General features: G+C 45.3%; 1 protein-coding gene across 1 annotated transcript in view; it reads right to left on the reverse strand.

Moving 5' to 3' along the window:
• Positions 1 to 2,501: 2,501 nt before the first annotated feature.
• The window catches only part of LOC309553075 (C-type lectin domain family 10 member A-like), a gene marked incomplete at both ends in the record, with an annotated part of 44,984 nt that continues 29,289 nt past the window's right edge, over positions 2,502 to 18,196 (reverse strand). Inside the window, 3 exons of the mRNA XM_082253974.1 lie at positions 2,502 to 2,649; positions 3,789 to 3,895; positions 16,717 to 16,868. Coding sequence (XP_082110100.1) covers positions 2,502 to 2,649; positions 3,789 to 3,895; positions 16,717 to 16,868 — 407 coding nt within the window. The remainder of the gene's footprint in view (positions 2,650 to 3,788; positions 3,896 to 16,716; positions 16,869 to 18,196) is intronic.

Here is an 18,196-nt window from a genome sequence, read left to right on the forward strand (position 1 = left end):
AGAGGCCCGGTAGCATTGATAGCCTTTAGTCAGGTTAGGGACCAGGAGATAGGCTAGATAGGCCTGATTTGCCTTGCAGGCGGTACGTTCCAGACTTCTTCACCATCTGTGTGTTCCTCTGTACACGAGTCCCCAGGAAGCCACAACTCCACATATGCATTGGCGTTTATTCTCTTAAGCTGGATTGTGTTACGCCTTACAAGTCAGCTCATTAGGGCCCCTGGAACTGGACTGTGCCACAGTGCCTAATTGGAGGTATTGGTGTTAAAGGTCTTTAGTTATATATCCGGATATATATATAGATACATATATATATACACTGTTCTTCTCAGATATATGTACATTCTTTCTGTTATTGCTTTGGCTGTATGTAACGCCATCACTTTATCATATATAAAGTTACACTTGTATCTGCATTTTTCAATATTCAATAAACAATTTTAAAGTTTAAAAAAAAAAGAAGTTACACTAAACACATGCTTGTATGTCTGCATATATTTACTCTTAGAAATCTATGCTGGGTGTACTAGTACTATTGCTGTCAGTTATTTTGGGTAAGTTACTAGTTATCAGTGCCGGGGAAGGTCATCTGGTGCCCAGGGCGAAGATGGCAAACTGTGCCCCCGACCCCCGGGGTATGAAGAAAAAGTCAGTGTAATTTCAAAACCAATATTTCCCATAGAGGCCAATGTTAAAAACAAGGAGCAGTGCCATGTCAAGCTGACCAAGATTTCCTATAGATGCCAATGTTAGACAGGGAGAAATGCCATGCCAAGCTGTCCAAGATTTCCCATAGACGCCAATGTTAGACAGGGAGCAGTGCTATGTCAAGCTGACTGAGATTTCCCATAGACGCCAATGTTAAAAACCGGTAGCAGTGCTATGTCAAGTTGACTAAGATTTCCTATAGACGCCAATGTTAAAAACCGGGAGTAATGCCATGCCAAGCCGACCAAGCTGTGTCCGTACTCTTGAGCAGTGCCGTTCCTAGCAAGCAAGAGGGTCATCGAGGCGGGCGGGGAGAGAGAAGGTGGGCAGAGAATTCGGAGAACTGAAGGCAGCCTGACAGGAATCTTCACAATGCCGGACGTTGATCCGGTACTGACTTCATCCCCAGGAGCCTCTCATGGGGCCCCCCACTGGTCCCGGGCACTCAGTCAGATGGGTCAGTCCGCCCCTGGTATGAACTAACACACCAGGCGGGCGGGTGAGCGGCCGCAAATGGCTGCCTGTAACGAAGTGAGCCCTTCACTTCCCTGTCAGTGGAGATACCTGCCTGACAGGGAAGTGAAGGTCTCACTTCGTTACAGCTATTAGCGGCCGCTCACCTGTGGTGTGTTAGTAGTCACACTCACAAACACTTCACCTGTGCTGCGCTGCGCCCCCCTTCCTCTACTAAATGGTGCCGCCCAGGTCACCCGCCCCTTCCGCCCCCTTGTATCGGCTCTGCTAATTATTGTCCTAGAAAGGGATCACCTCTACATAAGCTGGAGCCCTGTTCTAGGTGGAGGCACTGCCAATTATTTATTCATACTCCACTCTCCCTTTAGCGAAGGCTCTGGCTCATTTGGTTACCTGCAGGTTAGCGCCATAGCCGGTGTGGAGAGAGCAACTTCATATGACCCCCCTATAACAGGGCTACACTAAAATTGAGATTTAGGGGGAATCTCTCCAGTTGGACATCAATAACTAAAACTGATGGATTATAATAACCTACCCTAACCATATTGAAAAAAACATAAGAACTGTGTTTTTTACTCTAATATCTATCTTAAATCGCTTTGCTAAATGCATATTGTTCCTGTTTGTAGCCTAAATACTGAAATTTTCACTTACATCTTTAATGTTGTAAGTTTTGGAAAAGCCAGTAAACATTTGGCTGTGCCAGTAGATTTTGGGTGTTGTGTCAGTGGATTTCAATCTGGCGGGTTGGAAACACTGAACTGAAGTATTGAAGTGCTCAAAGGCCTTGTTACCTTTGGCAAGGTAACCCCCCATGTTAGGAGCATGTGGAATGGTATGTCTCAAGAAGGAGGGCGACATACTAGTTTGCATGCAGATCACCCTAGATAACACCCACATGCAATGCTGATCCTCCATGGTTGAAAGGACTGAAATCCAATGAATGAATTGTGGTAGATCAGGGACAGTCAGGCTAGGGAAGAAAGCTCTAGATGACACAGGACCTCCTCCATCCAGGAAATGAAGCAGAATCTATCTAACTCTTTGTAGCTTCTAATGCACATTGTGAGAAACTCAGTGTGTGGTGAAATATAGGAGCCTATACAACTGTGCAAGACTAAAGACAAGGCTGGAGTTCAGCTTGAAAACTGCAGATTGGACACTTTAATATCCTACCATTCTAGAAAAAAACAACAAGTCCCAGCATAACCTGTTGGATTATTTAATACGGTGATAGATTCTATATGGCCAAAGTATGATGGAGAAGGAGAAAAGGAAAATAGAGATATCAGGTGTTCTTTGGTGTTCCTCAGTCCATATCACAAGATTTTCTTCTCACAAACGTACTGCATTCTGTCAGAACAGTGAAAATCATTCCAGTCCCCTTCGGGCCTTAATCCAGCACAGTCTTCCCCTCCTCCGTAACCATGACCTGTATAATCATCAGGCTGACCCGTCCCCCAGAACCTGAAGGACAGAAGAGACAATAGTGATTAGACCAAGACAGGAACTGAGCAGAACCGGGACCTCAGAAAGGCTATAAAACAAGATCTTCAAAGTATCAGCCCAACAATCGTGATGGACTGCAAGAGAGCTAACCACATGCTACAATGTGATTGTACAATCAACTGAGGTTAGATCAGTGGTGACCAACCCCATACATAAATAGCCCCTATTAGCGATGTGATGAGTTCTTCCTCCCACCTCTTTTTTGATTGAATATGTGAGGAGTTCTCTCCTCCAGGTCATTCCCCATGTGATGAGTTCTTCCCCTTCACTGCTTTACCCAACTGACTATGTGAGGAGTTCTTTCCCTCATCTCTTTCTCTAATTGGCTATGTGAGGAGTAGGGATGAACCAATGGTTTGGCCTGGGCCTAGGCTGTGAGGGTATTTGAAAGAATGCCCAAACTTTTGCACGTTTGGCCCTCTGATCGGGGGGAGGTGAGCATCATCTATAGAAGTGGTATTTCTACTGCTTCTATATATAACAGCTTCCTTCTATCAATGGCTCCTAAAGAAGTAGAAATTGCTTGCACCCGCTGCATCCCTAGCAACCACCTCTGTCACATGGCTCACATGGGTGGGAATCTCTTGCTACATAAGCAAAGGGATGGGGATAGCAGCAACTTTCAATGGCCGTATTTGGGCAACGACTTTGACCAAATATGGCCATGGCCAGATTCGGTCAAGGATTTCAATACTTTCCCATCCCCTTCTCTTATATAGCTAATGACAGCTTGATGAGCTTTCATTCGGCAAGCTGTATCAAAAATGGCCATGTGCACCGGGTCAACCACGTTTTTAATTCTGACAAACCGGGAGGAGTAGGGTATCATGATTGATGATTGATTTACAATGAGGAACTCTTTTGGGTGTCTTTATTTCTGGGTTACACAGTTACTATGTACTGTACTTCTTACTTTCATTTTAATCATTTCTGGGTGAAAAGGTATTTTAAATCTTTGGGTGGAGTGAATTAATGCCTCATTAATGTACTTCAGCTCAAGGATCCATCAGTGTGCCACCTTTTTAGATCATTTTGCCAGATCACAGTGTTGGGGATATGTGGGGAGAATTTTGATATTTGGGGTTTTGGTGTCTTACTTTGGAGTTATGTCATAAGGCGTTCCATCCACCCATCTCCAGGTTCCATCCGCATCCGTTAGACCGATCCACACGTATTTGCCTTTTCCAATCCTAAGCAGAAAATTCTTAGGAAAGACAGAAGTCATTAGAAGTTCAATTATTGTACACATTTGGCTGATTAGATAACATGACAGTTGGGCTACCAGTATATTTTTGGGTTAGATAGGAAACTGGGGCACCGGGGGCAAATCCATAAAAAAACGGTGTGAACATACCACACCCCAACACAAATATATATATATATCCCCCCCACAGACATGGTATGACCCTTCTCCAGGATCAAGATACCCTGAGCTCAGCATTAGAAAAGGACAACAAGCTGAAGGTTGAAAAAAGGAGAAAGGAAATTTATTGTAGAAAAACAACATTTTTTCAACCTTGAGCTTGTTGTCCTTTTCTTCACAGTGTGTGGTGATCCAAATAACATTATAACATTTAGAACTGAGGATTATGTCTAGAAACCAATTTATTCTAAAAAAAAAAAAGGAAAAATGTTTACACTGAGAATTTTGTAAAGTGAAATTGCCATACACAGGGGGTGCCACTGCTGACCTCTTACTAAATATACTAGATTGATTGCTGCTACATTAGCCCACTGGTATCCTTAGATGAATCCTTATCCCGGGGTGGTGAATCAAAACACCAAAGGCAGAGATTCAGCATGAGAGCCTGAAAACTCACAATTTTATAGGGAGATGTCAAAAATAGCTAACACTAATGGCTCGTTTCCACTGAGCTTTCTGGTACAGTTCTGTTCGGTACGGTACGCTATTTATGCCGTTTCCATTGTGGATGGTACCCTAATTCCGAACCGTACCGTACCACTTTTTTGGTACCCTTTCGTTGGGGTACCAAGCACATTAGGCCCGTACCAACAGGGTGGGGCTACACTCTGCAGAACTTTGATTGGTTGACAGAGAATCGTCTATCACAGCTTTCCTGCTACACCACGCCTATCATGAAAGGGTATTATTGGCAGTGGAAACGCAATGTGTACTGTACCGTACTGAACCGAACCGTACCATACCGTACCGTACGCTCTAATGTGTGCTATTCTACCAGTAGTGTAGGTAAAACCATTTGTCTGGCTCTAGGATAAGAAACCTGAGTCCCTGAATCTGGGTCTAGGTTACTGGCTGGATGACTTATTCTAGCAGCTTTCTGGTGCCCCCTTCTGTTTTCTGGTACATTGAAGAATGTTCTAGACCTAGTGGGCAGAGGTTAGGAGGGGCTGCTATGAATATTTATGGGACCTCAGCCAATCCCCAGAAGTGAAATTCCCATAAATAGACATGGGCCATGCCAGCAAATGAGTCAGGTGGAAGATGGAGAAGCATTGCTGAGGAGAGGCTGACGTCAGGCCTTGTGAAAGCCCTGCCATGGAGGGGTTCTACCTCGGCCTGGAGCTCGGGAAATCTGGCCTGGAAGCATCCCACCATAGGAGGCAACTGGGTGGATTAATGCTGGAAGAGGCAGCGGGAGATAGCAAGCAGAGACACTGAGTAATATCCGCACAGTGCAGGGATAACACAAGGGCGGGAGACTGTCAAAATTGCTCTCTGAAGACAGCATTGTGCCAAGTCTTCATCCTTGCCCTGTGGAATCTCCATGGAAATGTGCCAGCCAGGAAGGACTGGGGGAGTGTGGGCCAGTCAGGAAGGACTGGGGAAGCAAGCAGCCCAGTGGGCTGGTATCTTCTGCAGCAGTAGAACTAGGCTCAGGATCTACAGGAAGGCAGAAAGAGATGCTGTTCACTTCACAGTGCGCTACTTTTAATACTGTAAAGTTTGGGGGATTGTGGCTCCACAGGACTGAGTCCAAAAACCGTTAAAAACTGGTTCAGCCGGAAGCCATATTTTTGTTTTGCTTGCTGAATAAAAGCCTGTTTGTTTAAAGTTTAACCATTTTTGCACTCAGTCGTGTGGAGCCACAGTCCCCCAAACATTACAACTGGTGTTTTGGATGCGGGCAGAGTGCACTTGCAGCCGTAGAAGCCATTTAAAACTAAAAACTGACATTTAAAGAGACAGTATACCTATGGCATGTCTTGGGTGAAATCAGCTCAGACACTGCGAACAGCAGAAAAAGGCATGGAGGAGGTCATCAAAGCATTGGTGCAAGCCACCGTGACCCAGCAGCAAGCCTCAGCAGAGGCAAACCGTCGCCATGAGGAAGCGATGGCTCAGCAGCAGCAGGCCCTGGCACAGGCTGTAGCTGCACAACAGAAAAGCACAGGGTTGCTAGCCGCCCAGTTTACTGCCCAGCAGGAGTTTACTCAAGCACAAGTGGCTGCCTTGCAGGAGGCAGGACAGCATCTGGCTCAGGGACGAGAGCAGGCGGTCGTCGCCGCTGGTAACCAGGTATCCATGACAGCCAGCCATTTTTAAAAAAAAACTGACACCCAGCGATGATGTAGAGGCTTTTCTCACCACCTTTGAGAGGATAGTGGAGAGAGAGGGGTGGCCCCATGACCAATGGGCTGGCATTATCTCCCCTTTCCTCCCCGGTGGCCCGTAAAATACCTACTTTGACCTCCCATCGGAGCACATCAGCGACTATAAGCATCTGAAGGCAGAGATCCTGGCCCGTCTGGGAATGACCACAGCTGTCTGGGCTCAGAGGGTGCACCGCTGGAGGTACAAACCTAACCAACCACCCAGGTCCCAAATGCATGAACTGGTACAGCTTGTCAAAAAAATGGTTGCAACCAGAAAAGTTGACAGGCCCACAAATGGTGGAACGGGTGGTGATGGACTGGTATCTGCAGTCCTTGCCAGATGATCTACAGTGCTGGGTAAGCCATGGAGACCCTGCAACCGCTGACCAGCTGGTAGAGTGGGTCGAAAGGTACACCGTGGTGGAGGACCTGCCTGCTCGGGCCTGCCAAGCATCAGGAACCCATCCCAAGGGAAGCCAGGCCAGCCACAGCACCTAGGAGAGAAGCTCTGCCAGACGTTGGAACCCACAAACCTGCATCATTTTCTGCAGAACCACGAAAGTTGGTTCCTGTCCCAAGGATGGGGGACATACAGTGTTGGCGATGTCGGTCTTGGGGGCATACCCGGGCCCACTGCCCACTTCAGGAGGAGTTGATGGATTGCGGGACCAGTCGGAGAAGCTCCTTCTATGTGCAAAAAGCATGTGCCACTCATCTTGATCTGGCGGCAGGACGGTTTGAGTGTGAAGTGTGGGTGAACCACCTTCCTGCCAAGGTTCTACTGGACTCCGGTAGCATGATGACCCTGGTATATGCCAGGATGATTGGGAGACTCAGTCCAGTAAGTAAGACCCTACGGGTAGTGTATATCCATGGGGACACCAGGGAGTACCCCCTGGTGCCGGTAACTGTTGCCTATGGCTGTACCTCAGTGACACAAGTTGGGAAGGTAAGAAATCTGATATATGACATCATAGTGGGGCGGAACTGTACACTGTTTTTTGAACTGTGGAACCAGGTACAGTGTGAACTGCCTGGACAGCTAAGAGGACTGGGGACACGGGGCCTCAAAGGGACAGATTCTGGGGGTTCCGGGCCTGAAACCCCCACAACAGACCCCCCTAATGTGGAAATACTTGTCATTGATAATGACATTGCAGAGAATGGTGATAATGTTACGGTTAACCTCTGAGGGGGAGGAGTCTCCCCATTACAGGTTATGCTGGGGGAGGATGTCGAGGAACTCTCCCCGTTGCAGTTTCAGGTTGAGGAGGTTGAAGGGGAAACATCCTCAAGGCCAGTGCACCCAGACCTGAATGTATCCAGGGGTACGCTCGGCACCGCTCAGTTACGGAATTCTACCTTGGTCAATGCTCGAGAGCAGGTTTCTGTTATTGATGGGGTCCGACAACTACCAGGTGCAGACCAGAGGTTTCCTCATTTTGCGATGAAGGGGAACTTGGTTTATCGAGTGGCTGAAAGACAAGGGGAAACTGTAGAGCAGTTGCTGGTTCCCCAGCCATATAGGTGGATGCTCCTCGATCTAGCCCACAACGACGCACTGGGAGGACAGGATAACTGACAGGTTTTACTGGCCAGGGGTGAAGGCCGAGGTTAAAAGATATTGTGTATCTTGTCCCACTTGCCAGTTAACTGCCCCAGTGTCCCTCTACAGAAATCCCCTGGTACTCCTACCATTCATTGAGGTGTCATTTGAGCAGATTGCTATGGATCTCGTAGGGCCCATGGTGAAGTCAGCAAGGGGGCACCAATGTATATTAGTCATCTTAGATTACGCAACTAGGTATCCAGAAGCAGTCTCTTTAACTGGTTGCCGACCGCCGCACGACGATATACGTCGGCAGTCAGCCCCGGCCAGGCAAAGTGACGTACCGGTACGTCACTAGCCTGTCACTTGCTTGGGAGCCAATAGCGGGCAATCGCTCGCCCGCGGAGGCGCGCTCCCGCCCTGGCTCGTTCCCCAGCAAGTCCGTGCGTGTGACCGGCGAACCCGTTGTCCGCCGTTCACTCGCCGATCGTCGGTGCAGAGGGAGAAAGGCAGGCGGCTGATGTAAACAAGCCGCCTGTCATTCTCCCCGGTGTAGAAACAGTGATCATACGGTTCTACTATGTAGGACCGTTGATCATTGTTCCTACACTTCAAGCCACAGCCAATCACAGTAGAAAGCACGCCCCTAGGGACACACACCACCCCTCCCTCTCAAATAAAGTTAACCCCTTCACTACCAGTGTCATTTTGCAGTAACAGTGCATATGTATAGCACTGATTACTGCAGTAATGTCACTGGTAACCCCAAAAGTGTCAAAAATGTCAGTCAAGGGTCCGATCTGTCCACCGCAATGTCGCAGTCCCGCAAAAAAAAAAAAAAAAATCGCAGATCGCCGCCATTAAGCGTTAAAAAAAACACCAAAAATGACAGAAATCTTTCCCTTAGTTAGTAAACGCAATAACTTTTGTGCAAACCAATCAAAATACGCTTTTTGCAATTTTTTTTTTACCAAACATATGTAGCAGAAAACAAATTGGCCAAAAATGTAAAAAAATTTTGATTTTTACATTTTTTTGGGGGAATTTCATATAAAAAAATGTGAAAAATATTGTTGTTTTTGCAAATTTACGCTCTTTTTTTGTTTATAGCGCAAAAAGTAAAAATCGCACAGGTGATCAAATACCACCAAAAGAAAGCTCTGTTTGTGGGAAAAAAAAAGGACGTCAAATTTGTTTAGGTACAGCGTCGCACGACCGCACAATTGTCCGTTTAAGTCACACAGGAAAAAAACGCAAAAAACCCCCTGGTCAGGAAGGGGGTAAAATCTTCCGGGGCTTAAGTGGTTAAGGAAAACTTCCTCTAAGGCCATTTCCCGGGAATTGTTTCAGATGTTTTCACAAACTGGGTTTCCTAAAGATATACTGATGGACCAGGGCACCTCTTTCATGTCAAAGGTGATGGTGGACTTGTGCAAACTTTTTCAGATTAGGCAGTTGCGGACATCCGTCTATCACCCGCAGACCGATGGCCTAGTTTAGAGGTTTAATAAAACTCTAAAGTCCATGTTATAAAGAGTGGTCCAGAAAGACGGGAGGGATTGGGATATGTTACTCCTTGCCCTGTTGTTTGCCATCCGGGAGGTTCCACAAGTGTCCACGGGCTTCTCACCATTTGAGCTAGTGCATGGGTGAAGGCCTCAGGGGTTGCTCGATCTAGTAAAGGAAACATGGGAAAGTGAGTCCTCACCGCACAAAACCAGGGTAGAGCATAGCTCCCAAATGCTAAGGTGATGCCATTAGCGAGGGAGCATCTGCAGAAGGTTCAGGATGCCCAAAAAAGGGTGTACACCCGGTCGACTAAAGTCAGACATTTTCAAATAGGAGACTGGGTGGCTGTTCTAATACACATGGTGGAGAGCAAGTTCTTTGCCAAGTGGCAGGGTCCGTTTGAGGAAGTAGAAAAGGTGGATGAGGTGAACTACAAGGAACACCAGCCCGGGAAAAGAAATCTCTATCATATACATTTGTTAAAACCCCAGAGAGCAGAGTACAGGTAACCGCGGTTGTAAGTGTACAGTCAGGGGACCCTGCAGGGATTGACCTGGTACAGGTTGCTGCTACCCTGTTTAGGCCCCAAACCCAACAAGCCAAAGAGTTTCTGCAAAGAAATAGGGACATGTTTTCAGGGTTGCCTGGTCTCACCAACGTCATTGAGCATGACACTGTAACCAAGCCCAATGTAAAAATCCACTTAAAGCCCTATATTATCCCAGAAGCTCATAGGGTGGCAATGTCAGAAGAGGTGAAAAGAATGCTTGAGCTTGAGGTCTTAGAAGATTTGCAGAGCCAGTGGTCAAGTCCAATCGTGTTGGTACCTAAACCCAATGGCACTTTTTGCTTCTGTAATGACTTTAGAAAGCTTAATAGTGTCCAAGTTTGATGCCTATCCCATGCGCCGGGTAGGCGAGCTAATTGAGAGGTTGGGTCCAATAGTGAAGTGGTACTATCACTACTTCCTGGCTTTTAAGAACTGCTTCCTGGAGGTTCTTAACCTGTATGTCATGGAAGCCTATAGTCAGAGGTGGAGACCCCTTCCCACCTGATTATCACTTCAGGGTCTCTGAATTTCCAGGTCCCAAATATCTCTCTATTAAACACAGAGAGAACTGTGAATCAGTCCTCTCTCTGATTCAGGCTATTCCCGGGAAGTTCTCACCCATCCTGGGTGACCCCCTGAGTACTGCCACACTTCCCTTAAAGGGACCACAACCCAAATATTGGTGCTATATAACACCTGTCCAGGACCCAACCTTGGCATCCTGTACAATACTTACCTACAAATGTCAGGAATGTTGAATGCATGGTTGTGCCTGAATATCTGCATATGCACATAGTGCTCCAGTACACAGAATCAAAACTGTTCATGCAATTAGTGTGAATTAGCATGCATGTAGGTGGAGTGCAATGTGGGGTAAAGCTCTGCTGTTTTCACCTGTGGGTCAGGATCTCATCCCTCAATGGCACATAAGGCAGCTGGTACAAGCAGAACAGGAGGAAACTCTATGTCTTCCAGGTTAGAGTCCACATCCTGTCCTGGGTGATCCACCTGGAAACGGGAAAGGATGTCTGCATTCCCATTGAGCTTCCGTGGCCAGTAATGTATCTTTAAACTGTATCAGTCGGATTGCTCATCTCTGCTCCGAGGCCCCCAATTCTCAAGGTAGGCCAGCAGGTTGCTAACCGTAAAGACTTTGATGTCGGCCCCAGCGATGGTACTCTGCAAATTTCTCAGTGATAGCCCAGATCAGGGCAAGCAGCTCAAGTTTAAAAGAACTGTAGTTGTGGGTCATAGGCTTCTACTAGCATAGGAAATCACCCTCTCTTGGCCATCCTGCACTTATGCCAGGACAGCCCCCAGACCCTGGAGGCTCCCATCTGTTTATACCCAGAATGTCTGTGTGTAGTCAGCATAGGCCAGCAATGGGGCTGCAGTCAGTCTTTTCTTCAACGTTTCAAAAGCTTGCTGCTGTGGTTCATACCATTGGGCTTGAATGGACAACAAGGACCCGCCCTTCCACTGGTTGCTGTGCTCACACAACTACTAAGTAAGTGGGGCGACTAATGCACACATTTTGTGATGAACTGCCAGTAATATTGCACCGGACCCAGGAATGAATGTAGTTTTGTGATGGCTTTGAGGGGGCAATCCTAAATGGCCTGTACTTTGCCCTCGTCCAGCAAAAAAAACTCCCACTTCTACCACATGCCCCAAGTACTGGATCTTTTGCCTCATCAGGCGGCTAGGCCTAAGGTTGTTGTAAAGGCTGTAAAGGTAGAGGCGGCTCTGTGTCTTATGAACTCATAGAGCTGGGCACGGGAGTGAGCACACACCAGTGCCCCCATTGCAAGCTGCTTGCTCGGGGGGCACTAGTCAAGGAGGAGGAGCCAGGAGCGCCAGTGGGGGACCTGAGAAGAAGAGGATCGGGACTCCTCTGTGAAAAACCATAGCAGAGAGCAGGTAAGTATGTTTGTTTGTTTTTTTTTTAAATCCAAACCTTTAATGTCACTTTAGGTTTTAGGCCATTTTGCACCAAACAGGAGAACACTCGATCTTGAAGAATATACATCTTGGAAAATATAATATCGTCAAGGTATGCAAGCATAGTCTCGTAACAGAAATCCCAAAAACATCTCTCTATCAGACGTTAGAAGGTACTGGGGGCATTGCTAAGGCTAAAGGACATATGATTGAACTCAAATAGGCTCAAGGATATAATAAAGACTGTCTTCTCCTGGTCTTGGTTTTGTACTTGAACTTGCCAGTAGCCACTGGCCAGGTCCAGGGTAGAGAAGAACTTGGCTTGTCCACGGGCCATTGGGAATTCCTCCACCTGATGAAACAGGTAAGCATATCTGTGGGTGCAGGCATGGTTGCCATAGTCCACACAGAGCCGTAGACTGCCGTCTTTCTTATACACCAGTACAACAGGATCGACCCATGAGCTGCAGCTTTCCTGGATCACCCCACCTTGTAGCATATTGCAAAGTAACTCCTTAACTTCTTGGCACAGCACTGGGGGAATTCGGCGGTACCACTCCTGGATGGGTGGTGTGTCCTCTGTATGAATAGGGTGGTCAATGACTTCAGTGAATCTGTAGTCTTCAGGGCTGGTGGTGAACACAAATAAGTGTTTTTCCAATAACTAATAAAGCAGTCTCTGTTGGGGTTAAGACAAGTCTTTAAAGAAAAAGGCCAGGTGTCCTAGGGGGACTTGTATCAGGGCTCATCCCAAGAAGCCATAGCTGATTGTAAGGGGGTGCATACCGCCCCAACCCCTGGTTGGTACTCGGAGATGCAGGGGAGAGGTACAGTGTATATGTCGGCCTGGGCAGCAATATTAGTGTTGATTCCAGGTTGGTAAGCTGTACCAATACCCTTCGATGGTGAACCTTAGATAGGGTAAGGCCCATCAGCCATTCTCCTGGTGTTAGGGGATACTTGTTGGGTTCTACAATCACTGTAGCTCCTTGTAGCTTCAGTGATGGTAGAATCCCTTGTGGTGGTGCTTTGGGTTGGCACAGACCACCCCCATTTATTCAGGTTGCCTCTCAGTAGCTCTGTGTTATGAATATATGATACACACAAGGTGTACTAAGCTGCGCTCACCTTTAAACGTGCAAATATGTGGTATATTAAAATTATCTTGTAAAGTGCATAGTAACAAATCAACAACTGTATAAATGGTCAACTGTATAAATAAATAAATGCATAAAAAAATATAAAAAAATATATGCATAAAAAAATAATTAAAAATATATATAATTAAAGTGCATCAATGGAGTGAGACAAAAAAGTTCAAAGTGATAAGTCCCAATATGCGGATGTATCAATAAAGATATATCTCCAAGGAAAAAAACTCTTCACATGGTAAACCTTGAACCCTTCACCATCTAGGCACCACTGTGTGAGTGTGCTTACCAGAAAGCACAGACCCCTTAATTATAGGGGGTCAATGCAAGCAGGATCAGTCAACACGACCAGAATCCGGGTATATAAGACCAAGCCCTCTGAAGTGGTCCCCTTCACAGCCTCCTGTACACCACAGAACTCCACACTCCTCCTCCTTATGCTCCTCAGCAGTATGAAAACAAAGGAATGACCAGGATAGTGAAGTACGTATAGACAGTTTAATGTAAAATAAGGTGGACACACTTACATCAGGGTCATAAAAACAGGCATATAGAACTTGAGATCCAAGATTGGACACAGGATGGTAACCGCTTCCGCGTTCACTGGTCCTCTCCAGACAGTCTCAAAAATGGCAGTGATAGCAGGGTGATCGTATCCCAATATTCCCGACCGGTTTCGTCGGCTCGTATGGCCGTCGTTTTCAAGGGTCATGACCCTTGAAAACGACGGCCATACGAGCCGACGAAACCGGTCGGGAATATTGGGATACGATCACCCTGCTATCACTGCCATTTTTGAGACTGTCTGGAGAGGACCAGTGAACGCGGAAGCGGTTACCATCCTGTGTCCAATCTTGGATCTCAAGTTCTATATGCCTGTTTTTATGACCCTGATGTAAGTGTGTCAACCTTATTTTACATTAAACTGTCTATACGTACTTCACTATCCTGGTCATTCCTTTGTTTTCATACTGCTGAGGAGCATAAGGAGGAGGAGTGTGGAGTTCTGTGGTGTACAGGAGGCTGTGAAGGGGACCACTTCAGAGGGCTTGGTCTTATATACCCGGATTCTGGTCGTGTTGACTGATCCTGCTTGCATTGACCCCCTATAATTAAGGGGTCTGTGCTTTCTGGTAAGCACACTCACACAGTGGTGCCTAGATGGTGAAGGGTTCAAGGTTTACCATGTGAAGAGTTTTTTTCCTTGGAGATATATCTTTATTGATACATCCGCATATTGGGACTTATCACTTTGAACTTTTTTGTCTCACTCCATTGATGCACTTTAATTATATATATTTTTAATTATTTTTTTATGCATATATTTTTTTATATTTTTTTATGCATTTATTTATTTATACAGTTGACCATTTATACAGTTGTTGATTTGTTACTATGCACTTTACAAGATAATTTTAATATACCACATATTTGCACGTTTAAAGGTGAGCGCAGCTTAGTACACCTTGTGTGTATCATATATTCATTACACGTTTTTTACGATTGAGTTGCAGCTCCCTAGATTATTGGTTTACACCATTACACTGTGCACATTTTACACTATTATTGATTCCTAACAAATAATCCACTTACTCACTAGCACATATACATTACTTATTTATACAGCACGTTTGCACTTTATCCAACAAGCGCAGGTACTTTTGGCGCTTAACGTCATTCGTTTACCAGCTCTGTGTTATGCCTTGAAAGCCTGAAGTACTCTAAGCCATACCTCCCAAAGGCAGCAGCCAAAGGCATGCTGGCCCCAATGCTCATATTTGTTTAACAGGTGGGGCAGATTCAAATCCTTCAGGATGTTCATGCCCATCACCACAACTGCCATAATCTGACCCGCCCCATCACCTGGTCCTCAATTTGAATCTTCACCCAAGTGATGTCTTCGGCTGAGATAGAAAGGTTTTTTGCCCGCTCAGAGGGACAGCCAACAGCGGTCAAGCTGTTCCCTGAATCAGTGATAATTTGAATCAGTGATGTCTCCACAGCCACCAACACCCCTCTTCTCTAGGTGCCTCCAAGGATTCTGCATGGCCACCGTATAGTGGGTGAGACTTTCATCTTCCTGCCGCTTCCTTAAAAAAAATCTTCACCGCAGCGGTAGCTTCTCCCCAAGCAGGGTGTGACATGATTTCCCCAAGCAGGGTGTGACATGATCTGTTCTAGGCAGTTCTAGACTTAGGCAGCGGGAGAGAGCAAGGAGAGACAGTGAGTAGATCAGCACAGTTCAGGGACAGACAAGTTGAGAGTTTGTCTTCTGTAGCATATCTTTCTTGAAGACAGCGTTGTGCCAAGCCTTCATCCAACCTTGCCCTGGGGAATCTCCATGTGTAGTTGTCTGTCAGGCAGGACTGGGGCAAAGAGCCAGTCAGGAGGACTGGGAAGGAAAACAGCCAGGCACAGCTGATGGCAGCCAGGTGGGCTAGCATTCTGCAAGCAAGTGGAACTGTGATCAGTGGCCACAGGAAGGAAGAAGGAGGTGTGTTTTGCTGTTCACTCCATTTGTGCTACTGCGTCAAAGAGCTGCAAGTCCCTGCCTGTAATGGGCCTTAGCTGAACTAGCCAAAACTGTTAGTTCCATCATGAGTGTATCAACAGGAGCTGTAGATAAAGCAATCAAGTGTGTGCTGGAGGACGTGAGGGGAGGAATCTGTAAATAGGGAGGAAGTTGTCCCTGAAGTTCAATTTGTGTCATGATGGGCATCCCATAATTCTCTGCCCCATCCAAGTTGTCATACCCTAATAAAAACAAAAACAAAAAAAAAAAACAAGCCAAGGACTGTTTTTTGTGTTGAGTGAAGAAAATGCTATGTGACTGTGCTACACTTATCTTCATAAAAAATTATTACGATAATGTGTAAGATTATACCAGTTAGACACCATAAACACCTATGTTACAAGGACCAGAAGGTGAATAAGACAAACTTAACTTGGAAAAGAGATGAATGCATAAGATCTACATCGCATTTGGTATCTAACAAATTGTAATATCATGTCGCTAAATGATATGTTGGTTGTTGGATTGTGAAACCTTGTAGGATGGTCATTAGATGTATCTCTGATAGTTGGCAATAAGGGACCTTTTGATTAAGTTGAGCCTTTCTGCAACCCCCATCGGGTTGACTAGAAAACACGTCTGCCCCCGCAGCTCTGGGTTCCCGTCTTACCCTAGAATCCTAGAAGGAGTGTGAAGAGTCATTTATGAGGGCCAGTGGCTCTGATATGTCTTATTGGACTCACTATGCAAGATTCTGCAGAGTAAGAACTTGTGGACTTTACTCAAGTATATTTTTTTTACTTTAAAACCTTTTATTGTTTCTTATTTCTGTTTTTGTAATATATTTTCTATAAATAATTTCTGCACTTTTTTTTTCTTTTCATTAAAAAAAATGTTTAAAAATCATTAGGCTAAAATGGGGCTGAATGTTCTAACCAGAAATTAAATAACTTTGTCTCTGTGAAGAATCTACAGCAGTGTAAACTCTGTTACATTCCTGTCTAGATGAGGCAGCAAGTGATGCACACATTTGTTACTTTAAAAAAAAAAGTGGTGGTTACCGTGTGTGTGTAAAGGGTTAAATATTCAGTCATAATCACTCCTAGTCTGCCAGTGCCTAAATTGTCCTGTAAACTGGAAAATCTCTTCACAGGGTGAGGCTGAGAGCATATTAATCAAATACTGCTGGCAGTGGAAGTTTCACAATAGGACGTGCCTATCTGTTCCCCATACATACCATCTCTCCCACGCCATTAATGACCATCAGGTGGGCCTGCCTGTCCTCACAGTCTTTCTTGGAGGCGTTCCATGTTTGTGCTATTGAAGACAAGTAGTAACAGCTGAGTCCATAGTGTGTCCATCGCTCACTGCACAATGGATTCGAAGAGTCTGAGGGAGCAAGAAAGAGGATTATGAGGGTCACCCTGGATTGTCATGGTTACAGCCGGACAGTTCAGCCAAGATGGTAAAATTATAATAAAAGGAAATCCCAGATAAATGGCATCACATCCCTGAGTCAGACCCTGGATAGGACTTGGAAACCCGAATCAATGAGATCTCCTTGACATAATTCCTGGCTCTGTTCCTGCACACCCAGGAGTTTTGTGTCTCCACCCAACTTTGTGTGTCACAGCTTTCTTACAATCTCCATGATACACAATAAAATCCAGAGAAATGCTGGGAGACCATAAACATGGCCATAGACTTAGGAACTCAGAACATGAATAGTGGGACTCCTCTACAATGATAATTACAGGTCTACAGACCAAGAATCTCAGCACAGGGATAGTGGAATTGTCTCATAATGCACACAGCAGGTTTACAGATCTGGCAATTAACCTCCCTAGCGGTATTCCCAAGTGTGGCTCGGGGTTAAATTTCAGTGCCAAAAGCGGTAACAAGGAGCCACACTTGGGGTACTGCCAAGAAGGTCGCTGGATCCAGTAAGAGAGGGTACTCACTTTGTCCCCGGAATCCAGCGATGTATCCCGCAGTGTGCGGCGGCCGGATCTTCCTCCCAATGCTCTGTGCCCCGGCTTCCGTCTCCTGCGATGTGACGTTCGCAGGGGGGGTGGAACCGGCGGCAAATTCAAATAGTAAAACACACCAAACACACTGATACATTACAAAATAAAATAAATTCACATTAGTTTGCCCCCCAGGGCCCTTTCCTGCAGTTTTACTGTACTTTATATATATATATATATATATATATATATATATATATATATATATATATATATATATATATATATATATATATATACGTATATATAAATATATATATATATATATATATATATATATATATATACATACATACATACTTTAACTTATTTATAGTTATTTATTATATTATAATTTATGATTTTGTGTTTCATACTTAATCATACCCGAGATGTTATAAAGAAGAACGCACAGTAAAAAAAAAAAAAAACTCATATGTAAATAGTTGGTTTAGGCTGCTCATTCTTAAGAATTACATGAAAAATAATGGTACCACTTTCAGCACCTAAAATCAGAAAGAATCATACCGCCAGGGAGGTTAACTGCAGTAGTGGTGGGAACTCCTCCTAATGGGCAAAACAGTTGCTCAGACCCAGGAACTCAGAAAATAGAAGGTGGAAAACCTTATAATGGGCAGAACTGGCAGGGATGGTGTGAACTTTTGTTTGGCCACAACACGTGTGTAGATCCAGGATCTCAGTACATTTATA

Source organism: Pelophylax lessonae, assembly GCF_965119305.1.
Source record: "Pelophylax lessonae genome assembly, chromosome: 4".
Classification (NCBI taxonomy): domain Eukaryota; kingdom Metazoa; phylum Chordata; class Amphibia; order Anura; family Ranidae; genus Pelophylax; species Pelophylax lessonae.